Consider the following 18,402-nt stretch of genomic DNA (forward strand, 5'->3'; position numbering starts at 1 on the left):
TGACGCCAGTTCCCTATACCAGGGCTACCATGGTGCTCTCAAACAGTGTGGGGGAAGAATGACGTGGGCTGGCAGGGACCAGGGGCCCGAGACCGTATGCAATAACGGTGGTACCGAGTAAAAAGCCTAGCAAATGAAGGAAAACGGGCGAAATGATCGGCGTTTAGATCGAATATCTGGTACTTTCCTGTTGGAGCAGCTGGCTGATGGATCTGGGAGAGGGAGTCAGAGTCGATCTCCACCGGCTTCGAATGCGCCAATCATGTTAAGAACCGGACAATTTTGACGTCGGCACCGGCCCCTTCTGGGCCCACTTTTATATATTAAGTAGACGTAAGAGTGCCTTCCCGCTGTTTTACAAGCGAAGTTGGCAAATGACGCCACACGCCTTGATTTGTGCTGGCTTCTGCTGGCTTCTTCAGCACGTACAGTCTCTGCTGGGGGGCGTAGAGAACCTTGGGTTCCCAAAGCGAAAGGGCTGGTTCTGACCACGAGGGCGATGGGCTGTTGCCACGGGTCCAGCCAGGGACGATGGGCCCCTGGAGTCAAGTCTCCGGTCGACGCTGGTAGAACGTGTCCCTCCACCCGACTTGGTACCAGTGAAAAATAACAACAGCGCACGAATACGTGGGATTACTGCGTACGGTTCCAGGATAACAGGTGGGACAGGGACCATTCGTATGACGCGAGTGGTCCTTGTTTTAGAAATTCATTTATGGCGGGGGAAACTCGGTACTGCATGACAGTGGAGATGTAACAACAGCCGCCGCTAACGTCATGACAGCCCTGATAATCATGATGTCCCTCCATCCAAATTGCCTATTTTCCCTGATCACCGTAGTCATATTATTGATTTCTGCCTCCATTCTTGTTGGCGAAAGTTGACTATTTGCTTAATTCTATACACTCCCATCTTCGCTTGCCTTTTACTCCCAATTAGACTCTCAGCCGCCACACCCCCTACCTAATCCCGAGGCCAACACCACCATGGCCACCGCCGAAAAGCCTCAGGAGAAACAGAAGCAGTTTGAGATCCCCGATGACCAGTTATCGGATGAGGACTATGATAGTGCCGATGACTACTCGGAAGATGACCAGGATGAGGTGGATAATGCCCCAGTCCAGAACAACCAGCTTCAACGTCGTCGGCGGCAACCGCCTCAGCAGCAGGACGACTTGGAAGAATATTCGGACGACGATGACTACTATTCCGATGATTTCACGGATGATGATATGGAAAACAGTGCTATGCAGCCTTATCAGCGTCCAGCTGGCGGCGAGAAGCCCTCGGGGGGCATGAACGTGATTGATGAAAAGAAGAAGAGCATCGACGATGAGGAGGGTATGAAGCTCAAGCTTGAGCTAAACCTCGAGATTGAAATTGAGTTGAAAGCTCATATTCACGGTGACCTGACCCTAGCTCTCATGTAAGTCTTCCTTTCCCCCCTTATTCGAAACGCCGCTCAATCCGGTACTAGGAGTTGATCAACTCGACTGCAGAGCATGAGAATATCCGCGAGCCCAGTTGCCACCCTGATTCGAATTTCCTCTTGTGTTTGGAATACAAGGTTATACCTCCGTCCCCGAGTCTTCTTGGGGCACGGCGTTTATCAGTGCTCGCTGCCATCGAAGGTCCACGATTCACGATCCAATTCCCTGTACTCGCCGCAACTCTCGAACTTGTTGCATTTGTCTATTTTTCCTTGTATAGAACCTTTGGGTTTGTTTGTTACATATTTATCTCCCTTGTTTACTTCTCTGGGCCTTACCTGTGACAAATAATTGGCGTCAAGTATGTAATCGCTCAAACCACTTGTGCAACGATGACCGTGGTTATATACATTTCATGTTCGAAACCAACCTAGAAAGTCAACTAGTCGTAGCCAGCATCGGCAGAGCCCAGGATTTAAAGCTGGATAGTATATTAAAAGAGCCTAAGGGGATCGCTCCTATTATCTTTGAATATCGACCGAAGCGGGTCAGGTGGGCAGGTGGACATGGTTGGGGCCGAGGTCCGGGGTTTGGCGCAGATCGGCGCTTTATTGGCACTTTCTCCCTCTTGCACACCCAGCGCTCCGAAGCTATCGCTGCCCCTCTCTTGCTGTACACCTCTCATTGGCACCTCGTGCGATCAATGACTATGTCTAAGGATTTCATCATCAAGCATATGAACGCCGACCACGGCGATTCGCTCAAGCTTTTCTTGGAAGCCTTCAACGAGGTCAGCGCAAGCAATGCCCAAGGCGCTCAGGTCGAAGATCTCGGGCTGGACAATCTCATTATCCGCGCTAAAGGCATTCGCTACTGTGTCCCCATCGACCCTCCCATGAAAGACTACAACGAAGCTCGCGCCCGGATGGTCGCACTGCACAAGGAGAGTCTGCAGAAGTTGGGCCGCTCCGAAGTTACGCTCACCAAATACATTCCTCCCCATGGTTACCACATAGTGATATTTGGCCTGTGCTTGTTCACATATATCAGCTGCTTCCAGCGCAGCAGCCTCCTGCCAGGGTCATGGGTCTACGAGCACTTGGGCTACAAGTACTTGCCGAAGTTTGCCAACTTCGTGTACGCGGTCCAACCTATCCTGCTCCCGAGCATGGTGGCGGTTCATCTGTTTGAGTGCGCCCTTTTGTATTTCATCCGATTGAAACCATACGGCGTACCTTTGTTCTCTGGACTGTGGTTTGCATGGACGGGGTCTTGCTTCATCGAGGGATTTGCGACGTTCCAGCGGATCGGCCAATTTGCGGAGCAGGCGAAGAAGGGCGAGAAAAAGGAATAGATGGAGAGGCAGAAACTGCCTCCAGCTGGTGGGGTGAGGAATATGCGCTTGTACATACCACAACCACACTATCGTAGAATACCCGATTGAATCCAAGATCACCTGCCCCGGTGGGCAAGAAGCCGAGACCTTTGATGAGAAAGTACCACGAGAGCACCTCCTCCTCTTAGGGACCCGCCGATAACAGTCCAATCACAGACCGTGGCCAACCGAGCCTCTTAGTCATCTTATCACGGGACTCTGTTTGTCCACAAACGGCTTAGCGCACTAAATTAGGGCAACCGCACACACAAGCGAGCGGGAAGTGCGCCCTGCGAAATTCGACGACTCCACGACCGCAACTCCCAACGACAACCCCATCGACAATCGTTTTGCGTACAGGTGAAGGGCTGCAGAGCTAGAGGTGAGTTACTCTCGACCTCTTTGGCTTCCTGATTCCTTCACTTCTGCTTCGTCCTCGACATCCGTGATCCATTCGAAGAGAAGAAAAGTCCACCGAGGAATCTTTAAATTTGAAACCGCAGCGTCTCGCCGCCGATATCACCCAAGATACCACCGACGCGCCCTGCTTTATTGTATTGGATCTCGGACTGGTCATTGCTGACGAAACTGAAGTGTTGGAATTGGGAACGTTGTCATCTGAACGAGCTGGATCTGACTTTTTCCATCTTGATTTGATAGACCCCTCCATCAACCGCAAACATGGGTATCTCGCGTGATTCTCGCCACAAGCGCAGCGCCACTGGTGCCAAGCGCGCTTTCTACCGCAAGAAGAGGTACGATTCGCTCGTCGACTGAGTTGGAGTTTCCCCCCCCCCTTAGATATGCGTGCTGTGTGGATGCAAGGATTTTATGTGTGATTGAGTTGTTACGGAGGGGACTTGGGAATACACACCCAAGGGATAATTACTTTCTGGTAACCAATTTGTCTAACACTTCTTCCCAACAGAGCTTTCGAGAAGGGTCGCCAGCCCGCCAACACCCGTATCGGCACCAAGCGTATCCACCTTGTCCGCACCCGTGGTGGTAACCAGAAGTTCCGTGCCCTTCGTCTCGAGTCCGGTAACTTCTCCTGGGGCTCTGAGGGTATCTCCCGCAAGACCCGTGTCCTCGGTGTCGCTTTCCACCCCTCCAACAACGAGCTGGTCCGCACCAACACCCTGACCCGCTCCGCCGTTGTCCAGATTGACGCCGCCCCCTTCCGTCAATGGTACGAGGCTCACTACGGCCACAGCATTGGCCGCCGTCGCCAGCAGAAGACCGATGCTCCTGAGGAGAAGAAGAGCAACTCGGTCACCAAGAAGCAGGCTGCCCGCTTCGCCGACCACGGCAAGGTTGAGGGCTCCATTGAGCGTCAGTTCGAGTCCGGCCGTCTGTACGCCGTTGTGGCTTCCCGCCCGGCCAGAGCGGTCGTGTGGACGGCTACATCCTCGAGGGTGAGGAGTTGGCTTTCTACCAGCGTGCTATCCGCAAGTAAACGAAAAACAAAAAGGGAAAAGCCATACGGTTGGGGCCGTATGGGTTGGTCGTTGCACGGGTGGTTATCGGAGTTTCAGCTATGTTTGCCAGAAAACTTTCATGATCTGGGCATCCACGAGATGCAATGTCTGTAGAGCTCTGAGCCGTCTATTCCATAGGAAGAACTTCCTGTTTACGTTACTATGAGTTCACTACGAGTGTCTGCACATAAAAAAGTTGTCTGTAGTATGGGGCATTTCCGTGTAGCTTTTTTTTTAAGATACGTCTCTCGCTTTCCGTTGGACTCGTAACAATAGAGTGAAGTGGGCGGCTGCGAAGCGGACTCCGACTGACGTCGTGCTCCCCGCGGTTCCTCATTTCGTCAACAGTTTCTGCTGGTTGGGTTGGCGCACTTGAATTCCTCGCTTTGCTCTCTTCTCCATCCCTCCCACCTGTAAAGCACCGAGTTCACTTTGCCCTGCTTCCGAGATGACTTCACCGGCGGGGGTGAAAACCCGCATTTGTATGATCTCCGATACTCATACCAATACGCCGAGGCCCGCGAGGTTTACAGACTACCCATTTCGCAATCCGCTTCCAAAAGCCGACATTCTGATACACGCGGGCGATCTCACAAAACTGGGCTACTATGCCGAGCACGAAACGACAATTGCAATGCTCAAGGCTGCCGATGCCGAACTCAAGCTCGTGATCGCGGGGAACCACGACATCACGCTCGACGAAGACCATTTCACGAGCTTTGGGTTCTTCCGCCATCGCAGGATTCTCTATAAAGACCTTGCCGAGCAGAGCTCCTTCGATGACGACGAACAAACAATCTCAAATACTCTCCGCGAGGGCCACTTCCCGCCGCCCGAAGAACTAAAAGCATACGCCCGTTCTGCCAAGGATCTCTACACCAACCAAGCAGCCTGGGACAGTGGCATTCGGTACCTCGAAGAAGGTACTCACACTTTCACGCTGTCGAATGGCGCAAGCTTCTCAGTATATGCCTCTCCGTACCAACCAGAATTCTTCCGGTGGGCCTTTGCTTACCCGCGCGACGAGGACCGCTTCAACGTTCCTGTACCGGGCTCAGGAAAACCTGTCCCCGCCAATCCTGTTCCGGACCACCCTCAGGTCGATATAATGCTGACCCACGGCCCTCCATTCGGTATTCTTGACCGCGTCCGTCGTGGTGGGCTGCATGTGGGATGTGAAAATCTGCTCGAAGCAGCCGAACGGGCCCGGCCACGCCTTTACTTGTACGGTCATATCCACGAAGCATGGGGTAGTGTCCGTGGAGTCTGGGATGCAGAGGCCGGTGGAGGGGTTTCGCAAGAAGACATTCCTACTGACCAGGAAGAAATGCTTGACAATCGTTGCGCATTTTATGATGCGAGCTCCACGGGCGAGCGGCCCCTTAGGTTTGGGAAAGAGACGATCTTTGTTAATGCGAGTATATGTACCTTGTCTTATGATCCGCGGAACGCGCCATGGGTAATGGATTTCGACCTGCCGACTGGAAACAATGATCGGCAGGAGAAGCCGGGGGCCTGATTACTGGAAAGGATGGTTTGAGATGTGGTAACGACTTGATGAAAACAAAAATGAATCTCCTCGGGACTTAGACTAAAAAGCCGTATGGGATTGTTATTATAGGACTTCGATCATGCTACATTGCAGTATAATTACGTGACAACCAATGAGTATTATCATGACCAGCACTAGCATGAGGTCTGAAGCACGGCTCTCTTTTGAAGATGCAAATTGAACTTTTGGATTCCGCTTCCAATTTTAGCTTGCAGGATAGGATATGCATTACTGTCAAATATGTACAAGGTGAAACCTCGACAGCACCTTATACCATCGGTTTCTCCATAGGCTTGATGATTCCTGGTTTCATCAAGATGCGAGGCTTGGTACCATCCTGGTACGTTTCCTTTGTGGACCACTCCGGGCCCAATGGCATCCGCAAGGACCGCTCGTACTGCGCTTTCGACTCGAACTCATGGGGCAATTGGCTGGCCATGTACTTGGTGTTCTAAGAGAAAAAGTTAGTATATCTGTTCAGCCAGCAGCGAACTAAACTATGGAGACTGACCTTCTTGACTCGCTTTTGATTGATGATAACCCGACTGAGCTTGGCATCCTTACGCTGCTCTGGCTTGACACCCTCGACAGTGGTCAGGAATCGCTTCTTGTTCTTCTGTGACTTCTTGCTGACTCCTTCGCCGGTCCAGCTTCCCCAGCCGTCAAGAGTGTTGTCCACGACTTTGTCGCCTTCATCCTCGATCGTGTCCATCTTCTCCTGAGCGAAATCTTGCACGACTTCGTCACCAGCGAATGCTCGCTTGACCAAGTCATGGTTCTTGAGCAGGACAGGTTCATTCTCCTCCTCATCACTGTCATCTTGTCTAGAACGCTTCTTTGCTTGGACCGCCTTGCTGGCTTTGTTCTGTTTGGGAGCAGCTTCCTTGGCTGGCTGAGGTGGTTCGTCATCAAGAATGATATCCATAGCATCGTTCGCATCGCCGCCAGTCCGGCGACGGTTAGTGCGCTCAGTTGAAACCAGCCACGGGTTCTCTTCAAGCTTCTCCTTAGGCTCACTGAACATAGCCTGCGAAGGTCGGGGAGCATTTTTGACACTCTTTGGCTCTGAAAGGGTAGCTTTCTTTGCTGCAGGTTTCTTCGCCGAGTCATCCACCATGGGGGTGGCGCCCGAGTGATCTGCGCCTTGATCTTCCTCGTCGGAATCAGGCGCTTCTTCGAAGTCATTCCTTGCAGGCGCCTTGATCTTGGGCTCATTCCCTGTCTTCTTTGATTGCCCAAACTTACGTCGGCCGACTTCAGACTCTGCTTCAGACTGCGACTCTTCTCCACGCAATTCACGGTTGAGTCTTCTGATCTCTGCATCGTTCTCGGCCTTACGAGAGGCTTCAGCATTTTGCATGAACTTCATGTTGAATAGATTTGAGTGAGGTCCCTTGATTTCCTCGTTATTCTCAGTCTTTTCCAATGCGCTGAGCTTGCTCCGCATCTTGTCCTTCTCTTTCTCAGAAGCATCCGAGGCCCAGGGGTCATCGTCATCATCCGATTCCGAGCTTGAGGACCCAAGGTAGTCGTCGTCGCCAGTGGTGACACGTTTTCCTTCGATCCGTTTGCGAAGTTCTTCTTCTCTGAGCGCCAAGTCGGCCGCGTTGTTGCGGGCTTCTTCGTCCCAAGCGGTTCGGCCAGTTTCTTTCAAGCTCTTGGCCCACTTGCTGTCCCTGTGCTTAGAGCCCATGCGAGCTTCGGCCCTCCGACGTTCGTTCTTATCGCGATCCGCTTCATCCATGTCGACACCGGCTTCCAACATAGCCTGGCGTTCTTGTTGTTCAAGGCGCTCGCGTTCCTTGCGGTGGACACGACGGAAAGACTTACTCTTGATTTTCTTGATACGCTTAGCGCGGACTTCTTCACGGAAGAGCAGGTCGCGTCGCTTTCTAAGCTCAGCACGTCGGGCCTGAATCTCCTCAATTGGTAGCTTTCGGGCTTCGAGGTTCTCAAAATTCTGAACTTGGTCTTCCGCGGACTTGCCGTTTGATTCAACGAGTCCACTCTCCGCCAGAATGCTCTGAATGGTGGTCTCCAGGTCATTGGCCGGCTTCACCACTTGGATACGATCCACCTGGCCTGCATCGGGGTCAGGGAGAGGAAATGAGAGATGCTCGGCTCTGCGGTTAGCCTTGACAGTCTCAAGCCACCGGTCAAGAGTTTCTTTGCTCTTCTCGTAGGCAGCAGAGCGGTCAAGTTTGTCTTGCTGGCGCTTTGCCAAAGGGGCATCGAGTTTGCCAGGGATTCCAGCCTTGGACAGCTCGGGTGTAGCATCCACATGTTTGAGAGAGCTCTTGAGACGAGAATCTGTGATCGAGGGGAGAAGATCGGCAACAGTCAGCTTGCGGGAGGACGTCAGGCCGTATTCCGAAGGCTTAGCCTGTTCCTGCGACTTTTGTGAGGACTTTTTACGACCTGTGGTGGCCATAGAATTGACAAAATCCTGCAACTTCGAAAGGCCATCTGTTTTCGTATCGTCCTCGTCATCAGAGAATGACAGTCCAGTGTCGTCACTTTCATCACCCTCGCTTTCGCCCTCTGAGTCTGATTCTGAGTCTGATTCTGAGCCTGAGCCCGAGCCGAAGCCAGAGCCTTCACTGTCAATATCGAGAGCAGCCTTTTTAGCCTTTTTAGAAGCCCTCTTTGCGTCTGCTTCTTCCTCGGCAGTGTTCATGTCCCAGGCGGTCGCAAGATCTACAGCATCCTCTCCCAGATCATCGTCTTCCTCGTCCTCCTCGTTATCGAGTGACTCTTCCTCGGATTCAACGTCTTCCGATAGGCTAATCGCAGCATGTTTTTTGGATGTGGGCTTCTTAGATTTGGCCGGCTTGCTCTTAGAACTTCCGCGGAACGTATAACCCTCAAAGCGCTCCTCGTCGCTAGAACCTAGGGCTTCGTCGCTGTCTAGCTCACTGTCGTCGTCGCTATCCACTTGCCCAAGCGTCCACTCATGGCCTTCACTATCACTGCCGTGGTTTTCATCAGGTTCGGTATTTGTACGTCGGCGTTTATAGGTAGGTTCATCGTCTTCATCGTCCTCGTCCTCGTTACGGGCCGAGTATCTTTTTGGGGTTTGACCATCATCGTAAAATCCGAGGCGATTGCGGCGGACACCAAGCTTAGTTGGATTTTCCTGTTCAGCAATAGATAAAGCATTCATTGCCCGGGCATTCTTGCGCTTTGGCTTTTGCGCCGGTTTCTTCGAGGACCGGTCCTTGGGGCCCCGCAACTGGGTTTGGCTGCGAGGCATGGTGGCGGCAATATTGGAAAATTTCAAAATCAAGTAGAAATTAGAAGTGGGTAGCTGCAACTCTCCGCACCAGGGCCAATTTTCAAGCTTGGTATCGGGCAGTTGAATGTGGTGCTGGCTTGGGCGGGTTCGACTTTTTTTTTTGCTGGCGGAAAAAAAGTTCTCGGTGATTAGCGCAGACCGCCCTGACCTGCAACTTCGTGTTTCCGCTATCGCGCACGCTCTTCTCACCACGTCAGTTCGTCAAAAACCCAGCCAATATGTTCAAGCCATCACCTCAAATGATGGCGCGCCTGCGCCTCACGACCAAGCAGGTCGGTGGTGGGTACTACAAGGGTACTCGCACGGGCTCAATGGGTCACTTCGAGAAGAAGGGGAAGTACGTGCTGGATTGGGCCAAGATCCGCACATATGTTGCTCCAGATGACTTGGATGATTTCAATGTAAGGAAGCCCTCAGGCTTTGTTGTGATTGCATACTGACTCGGTGGCCAGCTCACACCATTCGTCTCGAACCAAGTGGATCCAAAGCGGGATAATTACGTCCAGACCCTCCATCGAAACGGGCGCGAAGTGAGAGTCGTCGATAGAATGAAGGGCAGTGACTATCTGCAGTTGTGGAACGAGTTGAATATCGAAGAAGTCAGCCAGCATGAGGCCGAGAGAGAGGAGGCCGAGAGGGCAGAGCGGCTGCGTGAGGCTGCAAAGCCTGTCAGCCCATGAACTCCGCCTAACGGCAACTTTTCATAAACTGAAGGTGAGCAATTTGCATCCGAAAAAGCCGTCATCGTCATCTTTCTGCTACGTCCTGCCCCGCGAGCATTGCCGCCGGAGACAACCGACCATGAAACTTCAAGGAAAGCCTCGCTGGGCAAGATGAAGCGGTGGCTGATGGCTATGACCATATGGCACTGGCTCACACTTAGCAGATGTGGCTCAAGCGCTCGTCCCCCACGAAATTCCAACAAGGCACATAGATGGCCTTCCCGATTTACCTACTATTTTACCGTTCGCTGGACGACCACATCTCTGTGTATTATATGTACAGCATAATTTATTGTTAGACCTGGATGCATATTTCTGCATTCAGCACCAGCTCAGAGAACATTTTGACGAATAAAGCCCTCTACATTTGTGGTTCTTTAAATTCGATCCTAGATGCATTTCCAATGCGCTTGCACAAAGGTGTTCAGATTCAATTATTCCAAATCGTTCCAGTAATGTCCCAGAACTCTTTGAATTGCCACATTGAGATCAGTCAACCTAGTTTAAACCAGCTGCTACCCACTAATACTACTATTGTAGAATATGAGCACTCCCGGTTCAGGAACACCAAGGGAGGAATGCTCCATTGTATGATTATCAAGTTTATTTCGGCCATGGTGCTGCAGGTCACCAGTAGTTATGAAAAAAGGTGAACAAGCAGCTTATTAATAGAAATTTGAAGAATGAGCTCGAAGTACGTTTTTGGAACCTGAGGGTGCATGTAAATGTAAGATGTGCCTGCCGAGATGAGCTTAGGAACAGAACCTGTTTTTTTCCAGAAAGATATTAACTGAGTCTATTACTGATTCCCCTAGGATTCTGACTACTACTAGTAAGCTACATACCGAGGTATTGCCATGATAGGATGCGAAGGTTAATTGTATACTCACTATAACAGGAAGGCGGACACATAAGCGGTCAGGGAAAGTGGCATTTACTGCCTGATTTGCCAAACGACATTACATAGCGATAAGCCCATGCTTTCGTATCTCCAGTGCTCCTTCAAATCATCTCCCCCACGAGAGATGGGGATTGTGAGAACTTAATTTCGGCCTCACAAGCACATTTCCCACACTTATTATTGCAATTTGAAGCATTTTGCCTGGCTCCGGAACCCTCATCATGTTCCAGTCATTTACCGGCAACTCTCGTCGACCGCGGCAAGTCAACCTGAGCGGCCGCGCAACAAACCCGTTCGCGGCATTTCCAGGCAACGCGCCTGGCAGACCTTCTCCTCGAGCGGCCAGCCCTCAAAGTGCCGTCGCCTTTGCCCAGCAAGAACGTATTCAACGGCAGCGCGAGAGGGAGAAACAGAACGCTGCGCGGGTTATACAGCGGACATGGCGGGGATATCGGAGCAGGAGGACAACATACGCACGGTGGAGATCAGAATGGGATCGAAATGAACGGGCTTCCATCGAAGCTATGGATATCGATGCCGCAGAGTCTTTTGAGGGGGCTTGCCCGGGGCTCCCTCCTCAGCGTCCGGCTCCGTATGCTACAGCAGAGCAGTGCCGGGCCCAACTTCGGTTATTGGTCCAGTTTGCATCACCTCGAGACCCTGGTGATGTGTTCCGCCTTGAATATCTTGTGGATGCATTTGAGCAAACGTTCAAGAGCCTTCCCACCATGGCTGCGGAAGGGGAATGGACAAACCTTCTCCTGCGGCTGGCGGTCGCTCTGCTTGATGCACTGAGGTTGTCATCTGATTCTTCGGTATCTGTGTCCACTATCCAGTCACTTTTGCGAGGCGTAATCTTTTTGACCAGTCTTATTCCAAAGCAAATGGCGAAGGTTGCAGATGCCTACTTCGAAACCATGGCGTTCTTGACCACCAAAAGCAAGGTCAAGTTGACTGTGGAAAAAATTGAAGAAGGTGTTCTTGCCCTGCTTAAGCCTATCACCTCTGAAACAACATCTGCATATGAAGCCTTTGCCACATCGTACCTCATAATTCCGGACCTCCAGTCATTCTTGGGAAGCCTTAATGGATTCGCCAGTCAGATAAACTACAGAATGCTTGCTTTAGCAGTGTCGACTTGCCTTGCCCCTTCCTACAAAAAGTCCAGCGCATTGAAGAACATCCAGAACCGCACATGGCTCTTATCCTACCTCATTTTCTTCCATCGATATGCCCTCGGTGCGAAGGCGAACATCCGACCTCCGGAGTTGGAGTTTCTGGCTGTGGTTTCGGAGCTATTAAACTCCACCGCAACATACTTGATGCAAGGTTTGGAAGCAGAAGATCACAGTGATATGGATACTCCTCAAGCTATTCGTCCTCTGCATCCATTCATCAAGGATCAACTCATGAGTCTTGTTCATCAACATAATGTCACCGGTCTCATATCTCCAATTCGATCATCGGGTATGATCTCAGGTGTCCCAGCTACCGATTCTGCTGGTGGCCAGTCAGACTCTTCGAGGGAGGCCAGAATACTAGCGGCATACGCATTGAATCTACTCAGAATTTTCCCTCGCCGAGGCGATGACATCCGAATGTGGTTGTTCCTAGGCTCGTCATCATCCGGTGAGCAGGTGGCAGGGCAACCGCATGCAAAGGTCTCTGCCATCAAATTTTTCTGGCAAGCATCCCGTACCAGTCGCGTCTTTCAGATAATCAGCAGTGATTTAAGCAAAGTCCTTCAGCAGATTCAAGTACCAGAGGATGCAGAAGGTTCTTTCAATGTGCCAAAAGAACAACGGGATCAAGAGTGGACCACAATCTTGCTGTTCATGGAGCTCTATACCTTCGTCCTGAAACTCATGGATGATGATGAGTTTTTCTCAGGTGATTCTTCCTTTTCTTCGAAGGACAGTGACAAGGGTTCATGGACGAGGGAGAGTGCGCTCCCTCTGGCAGAGATCAAAGACATGACGGTCTTCCTCAAACATCTGGCGTTCACGCTCTGTTGGGATTCTGTCACTTTGAGCGAACCAGCGCTTCGACCAACAACCATCAATCTGAATAATTACTTCAATAGCGCCAACCAAAACACAGACTCCGCAGTTCTTGCAAATGACAGGGCAGTTGTATCAAAAACTGCAAATAACTGTCTTCCAGGCGTGACAGGGATTCCCCTCGATTATTTCAAGGGCCTCGTAACGGGACTTCTTCGAATGCTCCATGAACGAGAGTAAGTTATATATCTCTAATAACGATAATGAATGATTGTTCTGACGCTCCTAGCTCCCGGCGAAAATTCCTTCCCCCGGACCACTGGCTGATGACCAGCCACTTCGATATGGATGGTTTCATCTCCACAGTTGTCGCTGAAGAGGAAAGAAGACACGAATTAGAAGCTCAGGACGGGGATGACGAGGACGCGGACTTGATGGAGCATGCATCAAACGATCACTCCAGTGAACTTGCTGGCTTGGCTGGCGCTGGCCATGCACAGCTCCAAATTCGCCTCGAATCTTTGCGACGGCATCAGCAGCGAATCGCACGAAAACGCATTCTCGCAACAATTGCGCCAAGGTTGGAGATTCTCCGCAACATGCCTTTCTTCATTCCGTTCGCCACCCGCGTCGAAATATTCCGAGAATTCATCCACCACGATCAGCTCCGCCGTCGAGACGGGTTTGTGGACCCTGATTCTTGGCGTGCAAACTTGGTACAGTCCCATTTGACTGGTCAACACCATCCTGGCCATGAAATCCTCTCTCGGCATCAGGGTGATATTCGCCGTGAGCATATCTTTGATGATGCTCTGGATCAGTTCTATGCATTAGGAGACGGTCTCAAGGAGCCTATACAGATCACCTTCATCGATCAATTTGGTGTCCCAGAGGCCGGCATCGATGGGGGCGGTGTAGGTAAAGAATTCCTCGATCTCGTCATCAAGGAAGGGTTTGAGGTTGATCGAGAATTTAATATGTTTGCTGAGAACGACCAACATTTGCTGTATCCCAGTCCCACCATTGTCGAGCAAGTCAGAGAGGAGTTCCGGGCCCGTGGAATGAAAGATTCGGACCCTGCTTGTGTTGCAAAGGTCCGAGAACTTTTACGCCGGTACGAGTTTCTCGGACGCGTCATTGGGAAATGTCTCTACGAGGGTATTCTGGTGGATGCCCAATTTGTCCCATTCTTCCTGTTGAAGTGGGCCTTGACTGGAGGTACCGGCTCTGCGTTGAGGGAGTCCTCATATCGAGCGAATCTTAACGACTTGAAGGATCTTGATGCGGGATTGTACCAGGGTCTTGTGAGTTTTCTGTTGCTTACACCTACATTAAGTTAAACTACTGATCACCCCTCTTTAGCTCAAACTCAAGAACTACCCGGGGAATGTGGAAGAGGACTTCGGCCTTGACTTCTCCATTACCGACATCATTCCTAAAAAAGACGGCACTTCCCGTGCATTGACCAAAGAGCTGATCCACAATGGCTCGAACATCCCAGTGACGAATGTAAACCGACTGCTCTACATATCTTGTATTGCCCGCTACCGTCTGCAGGTACAGCAGGCACATCAAACCAATGCCTTTCTCCAAGGGCTGGGGCAGATTATCCAACCTGCTTGGTTGTCAATGTTCAACCAGGCTGAGTTACAAAGACTTGTGAGCGGTGAGACACGCGACATTGATGTGGAAGATCTCCGTCGCAACACAGTGTACGGCGGCGTTTACGAGATTGGAGATGACGGGAAGGAACACCCCACCGTTCAACTGTTCTGGCAAGTAATGCACGAATTGACATGCGAAGAGAAACAAATGGTTCTCCGCTTCGTGACTTCGACTCCTCGTGCTCCCCTCCTTGGCTTCAGCCACCTTAGACCTCCATTCTGCATTCGGGACTCAAGCGAAAGCGAGCAACGACTCCCAAGTTCCGGTACCTGTGTCAATTTGCTCAAGCTGCCTCGATACTCGACCGCCGAGGTTCTTCGTGAGAAATTGTTGTATGCAGTCAATTCGGGTGCCGGGTTTGATCTGAGTTAATTCCATGTCTCTCGTCTCTGTTTCGTTCTTTTTTTTCCTCTTCCTGTTTCTTCTCTTATTTCCTGTATCTATGTGTTAGCCGTTTACTTCACTGGCAGTGAATGTGTATGCATAGCAATTGGCGTCCGGCAAAATCTGAGCCTGTTCATTGGGCCAGCGATCCACCGAGTGTCAGCATTTGTGCGGGAAACCGGGACAAATGGCGGACTCTGCAGAAATTCTGGTGGTTCATTTCTGATATTCGACCAATGTTTTCTTCTCTGTTAAGGTCCATAGAATACAAGGCTTTTCCCATAAAATCTCTAATGAATAAAAAGTTACTTCCTAAACTGACTTTTCTTCTGTGAAGCATCGTGTATACACAGTATTAGCCAAGGGAAGGAAATCCGATGATTGGGCAACCGAGCCCTGAAAGGGTAGCGTACCGCCTGCCTAATATAGTATAGCGGCATTCGTCCGCTCCGCTGAGTTTTCCAGAAACGCTTTTTACACCGTCGACTTTTTTTTCTTTCCTCATCCCCTCCGTTTACCACCAACAGACCCTCTCTTTCCAGGGAATCCCTTTTTTTCCCTTTCGAAGCTTCCTCGAAAGTCCTAAAAAAAATCCCCAAAAAAACCAGAAAACCCCCCCCGAAAAACCAAAATCCCTATCTTATCTCACCCCTCCTCCATTGTGCGGTGTGTTGAATAACATTCATCCGCCACTTTACCAGGTCAGTTTCGCTCTTTGTGGAGATGATTGCGACTGCATGCATTTTCGCCCTCCTGAAACAAACTCCCACCCGTCCACCATGTGGATCTGCTCTGCCCCTCATCGAATTTGAGAAACATTTGCATTGCAACTTCAAAACGCGTCGACCCCTCCCCCTCAACCGAAGGGTCCTTTGTTGTGTCGTGGCCGCGTGGAGAGCACCCACATTCCCCTTTGGATCTCCCCTCTTTCTATCCCGGCATTAAGCCTTCGCCTCATTAAAGAGGCTGCATAGCATGCCGTGTAACCTTCAGCACTTCCCACTTTCACACAACCCGAACTGAGCATATACTGACTAATACTTGAGCAGAAAAATAAAAACTTCAAGATGTCTGCTGAAGCTGCCACCACCCCCACTGTCGCCGAGGGCACCGCCCCTGAAGCCTCTGAGGCTAACGGCGCCTCTACTGCCCCCGCTGAGTCCACCAGCGACGCTGCTGCTGCCAACGCCCAGCCCCACTCCGCTTCTCTGTATGTCGGCGAGCTTGACCCTTCCGTGACTGAGGCCATGCTTTACGAGCTCTTCTCCTCCATTGGCCAGGTTGCTTCCATTCGTGTCTGCCGTGATGCTGTCACTCGTCGCTCCCTCGGTTACGCCTACGTCAACTACAACAACACAGCTGACGGTGAACGCGCTCTGGAGGACCTCAACTACACCCTGATCAAGGGCAAGCCCTGCCGTATCATGTGGTCCCAGCGTGACCCCGCTCTGCGCAAGACTGGCCAAGGCAACGTCTTCATCAAGAACCTGGACAACGCCATTGATAACAAGGCCCTGCACGACACCTTCGCCGCCTTTGGTAACATTCTGAGTTGCAAGGTCGCCCAGGATGAGTTCGGTAACTCCAAGGGTTACGGTTTCGTCCACTACGAGACCGCCGAGGCTGCTAACAATGCCATCAAGCACGTCAACGGTATGCTTCTGAACGACAAGAAGGTTTTCGTCGGTCACCACATCTCCAAGAAGGACCGCCAGAGCAAGTTCGAGGAGATGAAGGCCAACTTCACCAATATCTACGTTAAGAACTTGGAGCTCGAGATCTCCGACGATGAGTTCCGCACCATGTTCGAGAAGTTTGGTGAGATTACCTCTGCCACCCTTAGCCACGACCAGGATGGCAAGAGCCGTGGATTTGGTTTCGTCAACTACTCCACCCACGAGAGCGCCCACGCTGCCGTGGAAGAGATGCACGAGAAGGAAGTCAAGGGTCAAAAGCTGTACGTTGGACGTGCCCAGAAGAAGCACGAGCGTGAGGAAGAGCTCCGCAAGCAGTACGAGGCTGCCCGTATGGAGAAAGCTTCCAAGTACCAGGGCGTCAACCTCTACGTCAAGAACCTGACCGATGACGTTGACGATGAGAAGCTGCGTGACCTCTTCAAGCCCTACGGTGTCATTACCTCCGCCAAGGTTATGCGCGACAACGTCACTGACGAGCGTACTCCTACCCCCGAATCTGAGGAGAAAGAAGAGAACAAGGAGAACAAGGAGGCCAAGGAAGAGACCAAGGCGGAAGAAAAGGAGGCGAAGAAAGAGGGCGATGAGGGCGAGCAGACCGAGGGCGAGCCTGCCGAGAAGAAGACCCTGGGCAAGAGCAAGGGCTTCGGTTTTGTCTGCTTTAGCAGCCCTGATGAGGCCTCCAAGGCTGTCACTGAGATGAACCAGCGCATGGTTAACGGCAAGCCCCTCTACGTTGCTCTTGCTCAGCGCAAGGACGTCCGCCGTAGCCAGCTGGAGGCCAGCATCCAGGCCCGCAACACCATTCGTCAGCAGCAAGCTGCTGCCGCCGCTGGTATGCCCCAGCCTTACATGCAGCCTGCCGTTTTCTACCCTCCCGGCCAGCAAGGCTTTATTCCCGGTGGTCAGCGCGGCGGTATGCCCTTCCCCCAGCCTGGTATGGTGATGGGTATCCCCGGTGCTCGCCCCGGTCAGTTCCCTGGTGGTTTCCCCAGCAGGGTGGCCGTGGTATCCCCAACCAGCAGATTCCGCCTAACTTCCAAGGCATGCCCATGGGTATGCAGGGTCCTGGTGGCATGCCCAACGGCATGGGTTACCCCATGCAAGTCCAGGGCTTTAACGGCCGTGGTGCTGGTGGCCGTGGTCAGGTTCCCGGTGGCTTCCCTGGCGGTATGCGCGGTGGTCCTGGTTTCGGCCGAGGTGGTCCTCAGATGGGCCGTGGCCGTGGTCAGCCTGCTCCGGGTGGTCAGCCTCGCGATGACGTTGCTGGCAGCCAGAATCAGGCCCTCCTCAACGCTCCTCCTGCCCAGCAGAAGCAGATGCTCGGCGAGGCTCTGTATCCCAAGATCCAGGCTCAGCAGCCCGAGCTTGCTGGCAAGATCACTGGTATGCTGTTGGAGATGGACAACGCTGAGCTCCTCGGATTGTAAGTTTTCGACTTATCCTTACTCATATGTGAAATCTTACCTAACATGCATTTTTCTAGGCTTGATGATGAGGATGCCCTCCGCGCCAAGGTCGACGAGGCTTTGAGCGTTTATGACGAGTACATGAAGAACAAGGGAACCGAGGGTGACGCTGCTGAGGATTCTAAGCCCCAGGAGGCCGCTAAGGAAACTACCTCCGAGGACAACAAATCGTAAGCGAGTGCTCTTCCACGGTCAGACGAGGGTTCATAACCTGGATCCTTCCTGTCTATGCGCCGCTGCTCGGTATCTTGGACGCACGTTTTTGATGACCTTTTCCTATTTATCTTTGACTGCTTTTTCTTTTTTTCCTTTTTTTTTTTCCTGGGACGACCGCTTCTCATTCTTCTCCTGATCCTGATATCCCTCGGTTTGAAAAGTTCTTTGTGTTAGCAGTGTCACCTACTGGTGTTTTTAGGAACGCGGCACAACATTTTAT

The 18,402-nt window shown here is 51.7% G+C and overlaps 8 protein-coding genes across 8 annotated transcripts; 7 read left to right on the forward strand and 1 right to left on the reverse strand.

Annotated features, from left to right (window-relative positions):
- Positions 1 to 987: 987 nt before the first annotated feature.
- Positions 988 to 1,431, forward strand: N7468_001020 (uncharacterized protein; the record flags this gene model as incomplete). Its single annotated transcript, XM_058470317.1, has 1 exon — positions 988 to 1,431. The coding sequence occupies one exon, from the start codon at positions 988 to 990 to the stop codon at positions 1,429 to 1,431; it is 444 nt and encodes a 147-aa protein (XP_058333458.1).
- Positions 1,432 to 1,846: 415 nt separating this feature from the next.
- Positions 1,847 to 2,785, forward strand: N7468_001021 (DUF2470 domain-containing protein; the record flags this gene model as incomplete). Its single annotated transcript, XM_058470318.1, has 1 exon — positions 1,847 to 2,785. The coding sequence occupies one exon, from the start codon at positions 1,847 to 1,849 to the stop codon at positions 2,783 to 2,785; it is 939 nt and encodes a 312-aa protein (XP_058333459.1).
- A 702-nt stretch (positions 2,786 to 3,487) lies between these two features.
- N7468_001022 (40S ribosomal eS8 domain-containing protein) lies at positions 3,488 to 4,398 on the forward strand (the record flags this gene model as incomplete). The annotated part of the gene is made up of 2 exons (XM_058470319.1): positions 3,488 to 3,561; positions 3,735 to 4,398. 2 exons carry the CDS (start codon positions 3,488 to 3,490, stop codon positions 4,396 to 4,398), a joined length of 738 nt encoding a protein of 245 aa, XP_058333460.1.
- A 334-nt stretch (positions 4,399 to 4,732) lies between these two features.
- Positions 4,733 to 5,803, forward strand: N7468_001023 (uncharacterized protein; the record flags this gene model as incomplete). Its single annotated transcript, XM_058470320.1, has 1 exon — positions 4,733 to 5,803. The coding sequence occupies one exon, from the start codon at positions 4,733 to 4,735 to the stop codon at positions 5,801 to 5,803; it is 1,071 nt and encodes a 356-aa protein (XP_058333461.1).
- Positions 5,804 to 6,104: 301 nt separating this feature from the next.
- Positions 6,105 to 9,089, reverse strand: N7468_001024 (UTP14 family protein; the record flags this gene model as incomplete). The annotated part of the gene is made up of 2 exons (XM_058470321.1): positions 6,105 to 6,287; positions 6,348 to 9,089. 2 exons carry the CDS (start codon positions 9,087 to 9,089, stop codon positions 6,105 to 6,107), a joined length of 2,925 nt encoding a protein of 974 aa, XP_058333462.1.
- A 260-nt stretch (positions 9,090 to 9,349) lies between these two features.
- Positions 9,350 to 9,811, forward strand: N7468_001025 (mitochondrial 54S ribosomal protein mL41; the record flags this gene model as incomplete). The annotated part of the gene is made up of 2 exons (XM_058470322.1): positions 9,350 to 9,532; positions 9,584 to 9,811. The coding sequence occupies 2 exons, from the start codon at positions 9,350 to 9,352 to the stop codon at positions 9,809 to 9,811; spliced, it is 411 nt and encodes a 136-aa protein (XP_058333463.1).
- Positions 9,812 to 10,975: 1,164 nt separating this feature from the next.
- N7468_001026 (uncharacterized protein) lies at positions 10,976 to 14,791 on the forward strand (the record flags this gene model as incomplete). Its single annotated transcript, XM_058470323.1, has 3 exons — positions 10,976 to 12,990; positions 13,044 to 14,058; positions 14,117 to 14,791. 3 exons carry the CDS (start codon positions 10,976 to 10,978, stop codon positions 14,789 to 14,791), a joined length of 3,705 nt encoding a protein of 1,234 aa, XP_058333464.1.
- A 1,079-nt stretch (positions 14,792 to 15,870) lies between these two features.
- On the forward strand, positions 15,871 to 18,140 carry pab1 (polyadenylate-binding protein; the record flags this gene model as incomplete). The annotated part of the gene is made up of 3 exons (XM_058470324.1): positions 15,871 to 17,413; positions 17,473 to 17,923; positions 17,984 to 18,140. 3 exons carry the CDS (start codon positions 15,871 to 15,873, stop codon positions 18,138 to 18,140), a joined length of 2,151 nt encoding a protein of 716 aa, XP_058333465.1.
- Positions 18,141 to 18,402: the final 262 nt, after the last annotated feature.

This window comes from Penicillium chermesinum, assembly GCF_028974085.1.
Source record: "Penicillium chermesinum strain IBT 19713 chromosome Unknown utg000002l:1.0-5270490.0:1.0-5274688.0, whole genome shotgun sequence".
Taxonomy (NCBI): Eukaryota; Fungi; Ascomycota; class Eurotiomycetes; order Eurotiales; family Aspergillaceae; genus Penicillium; species Penicillium chermesinum.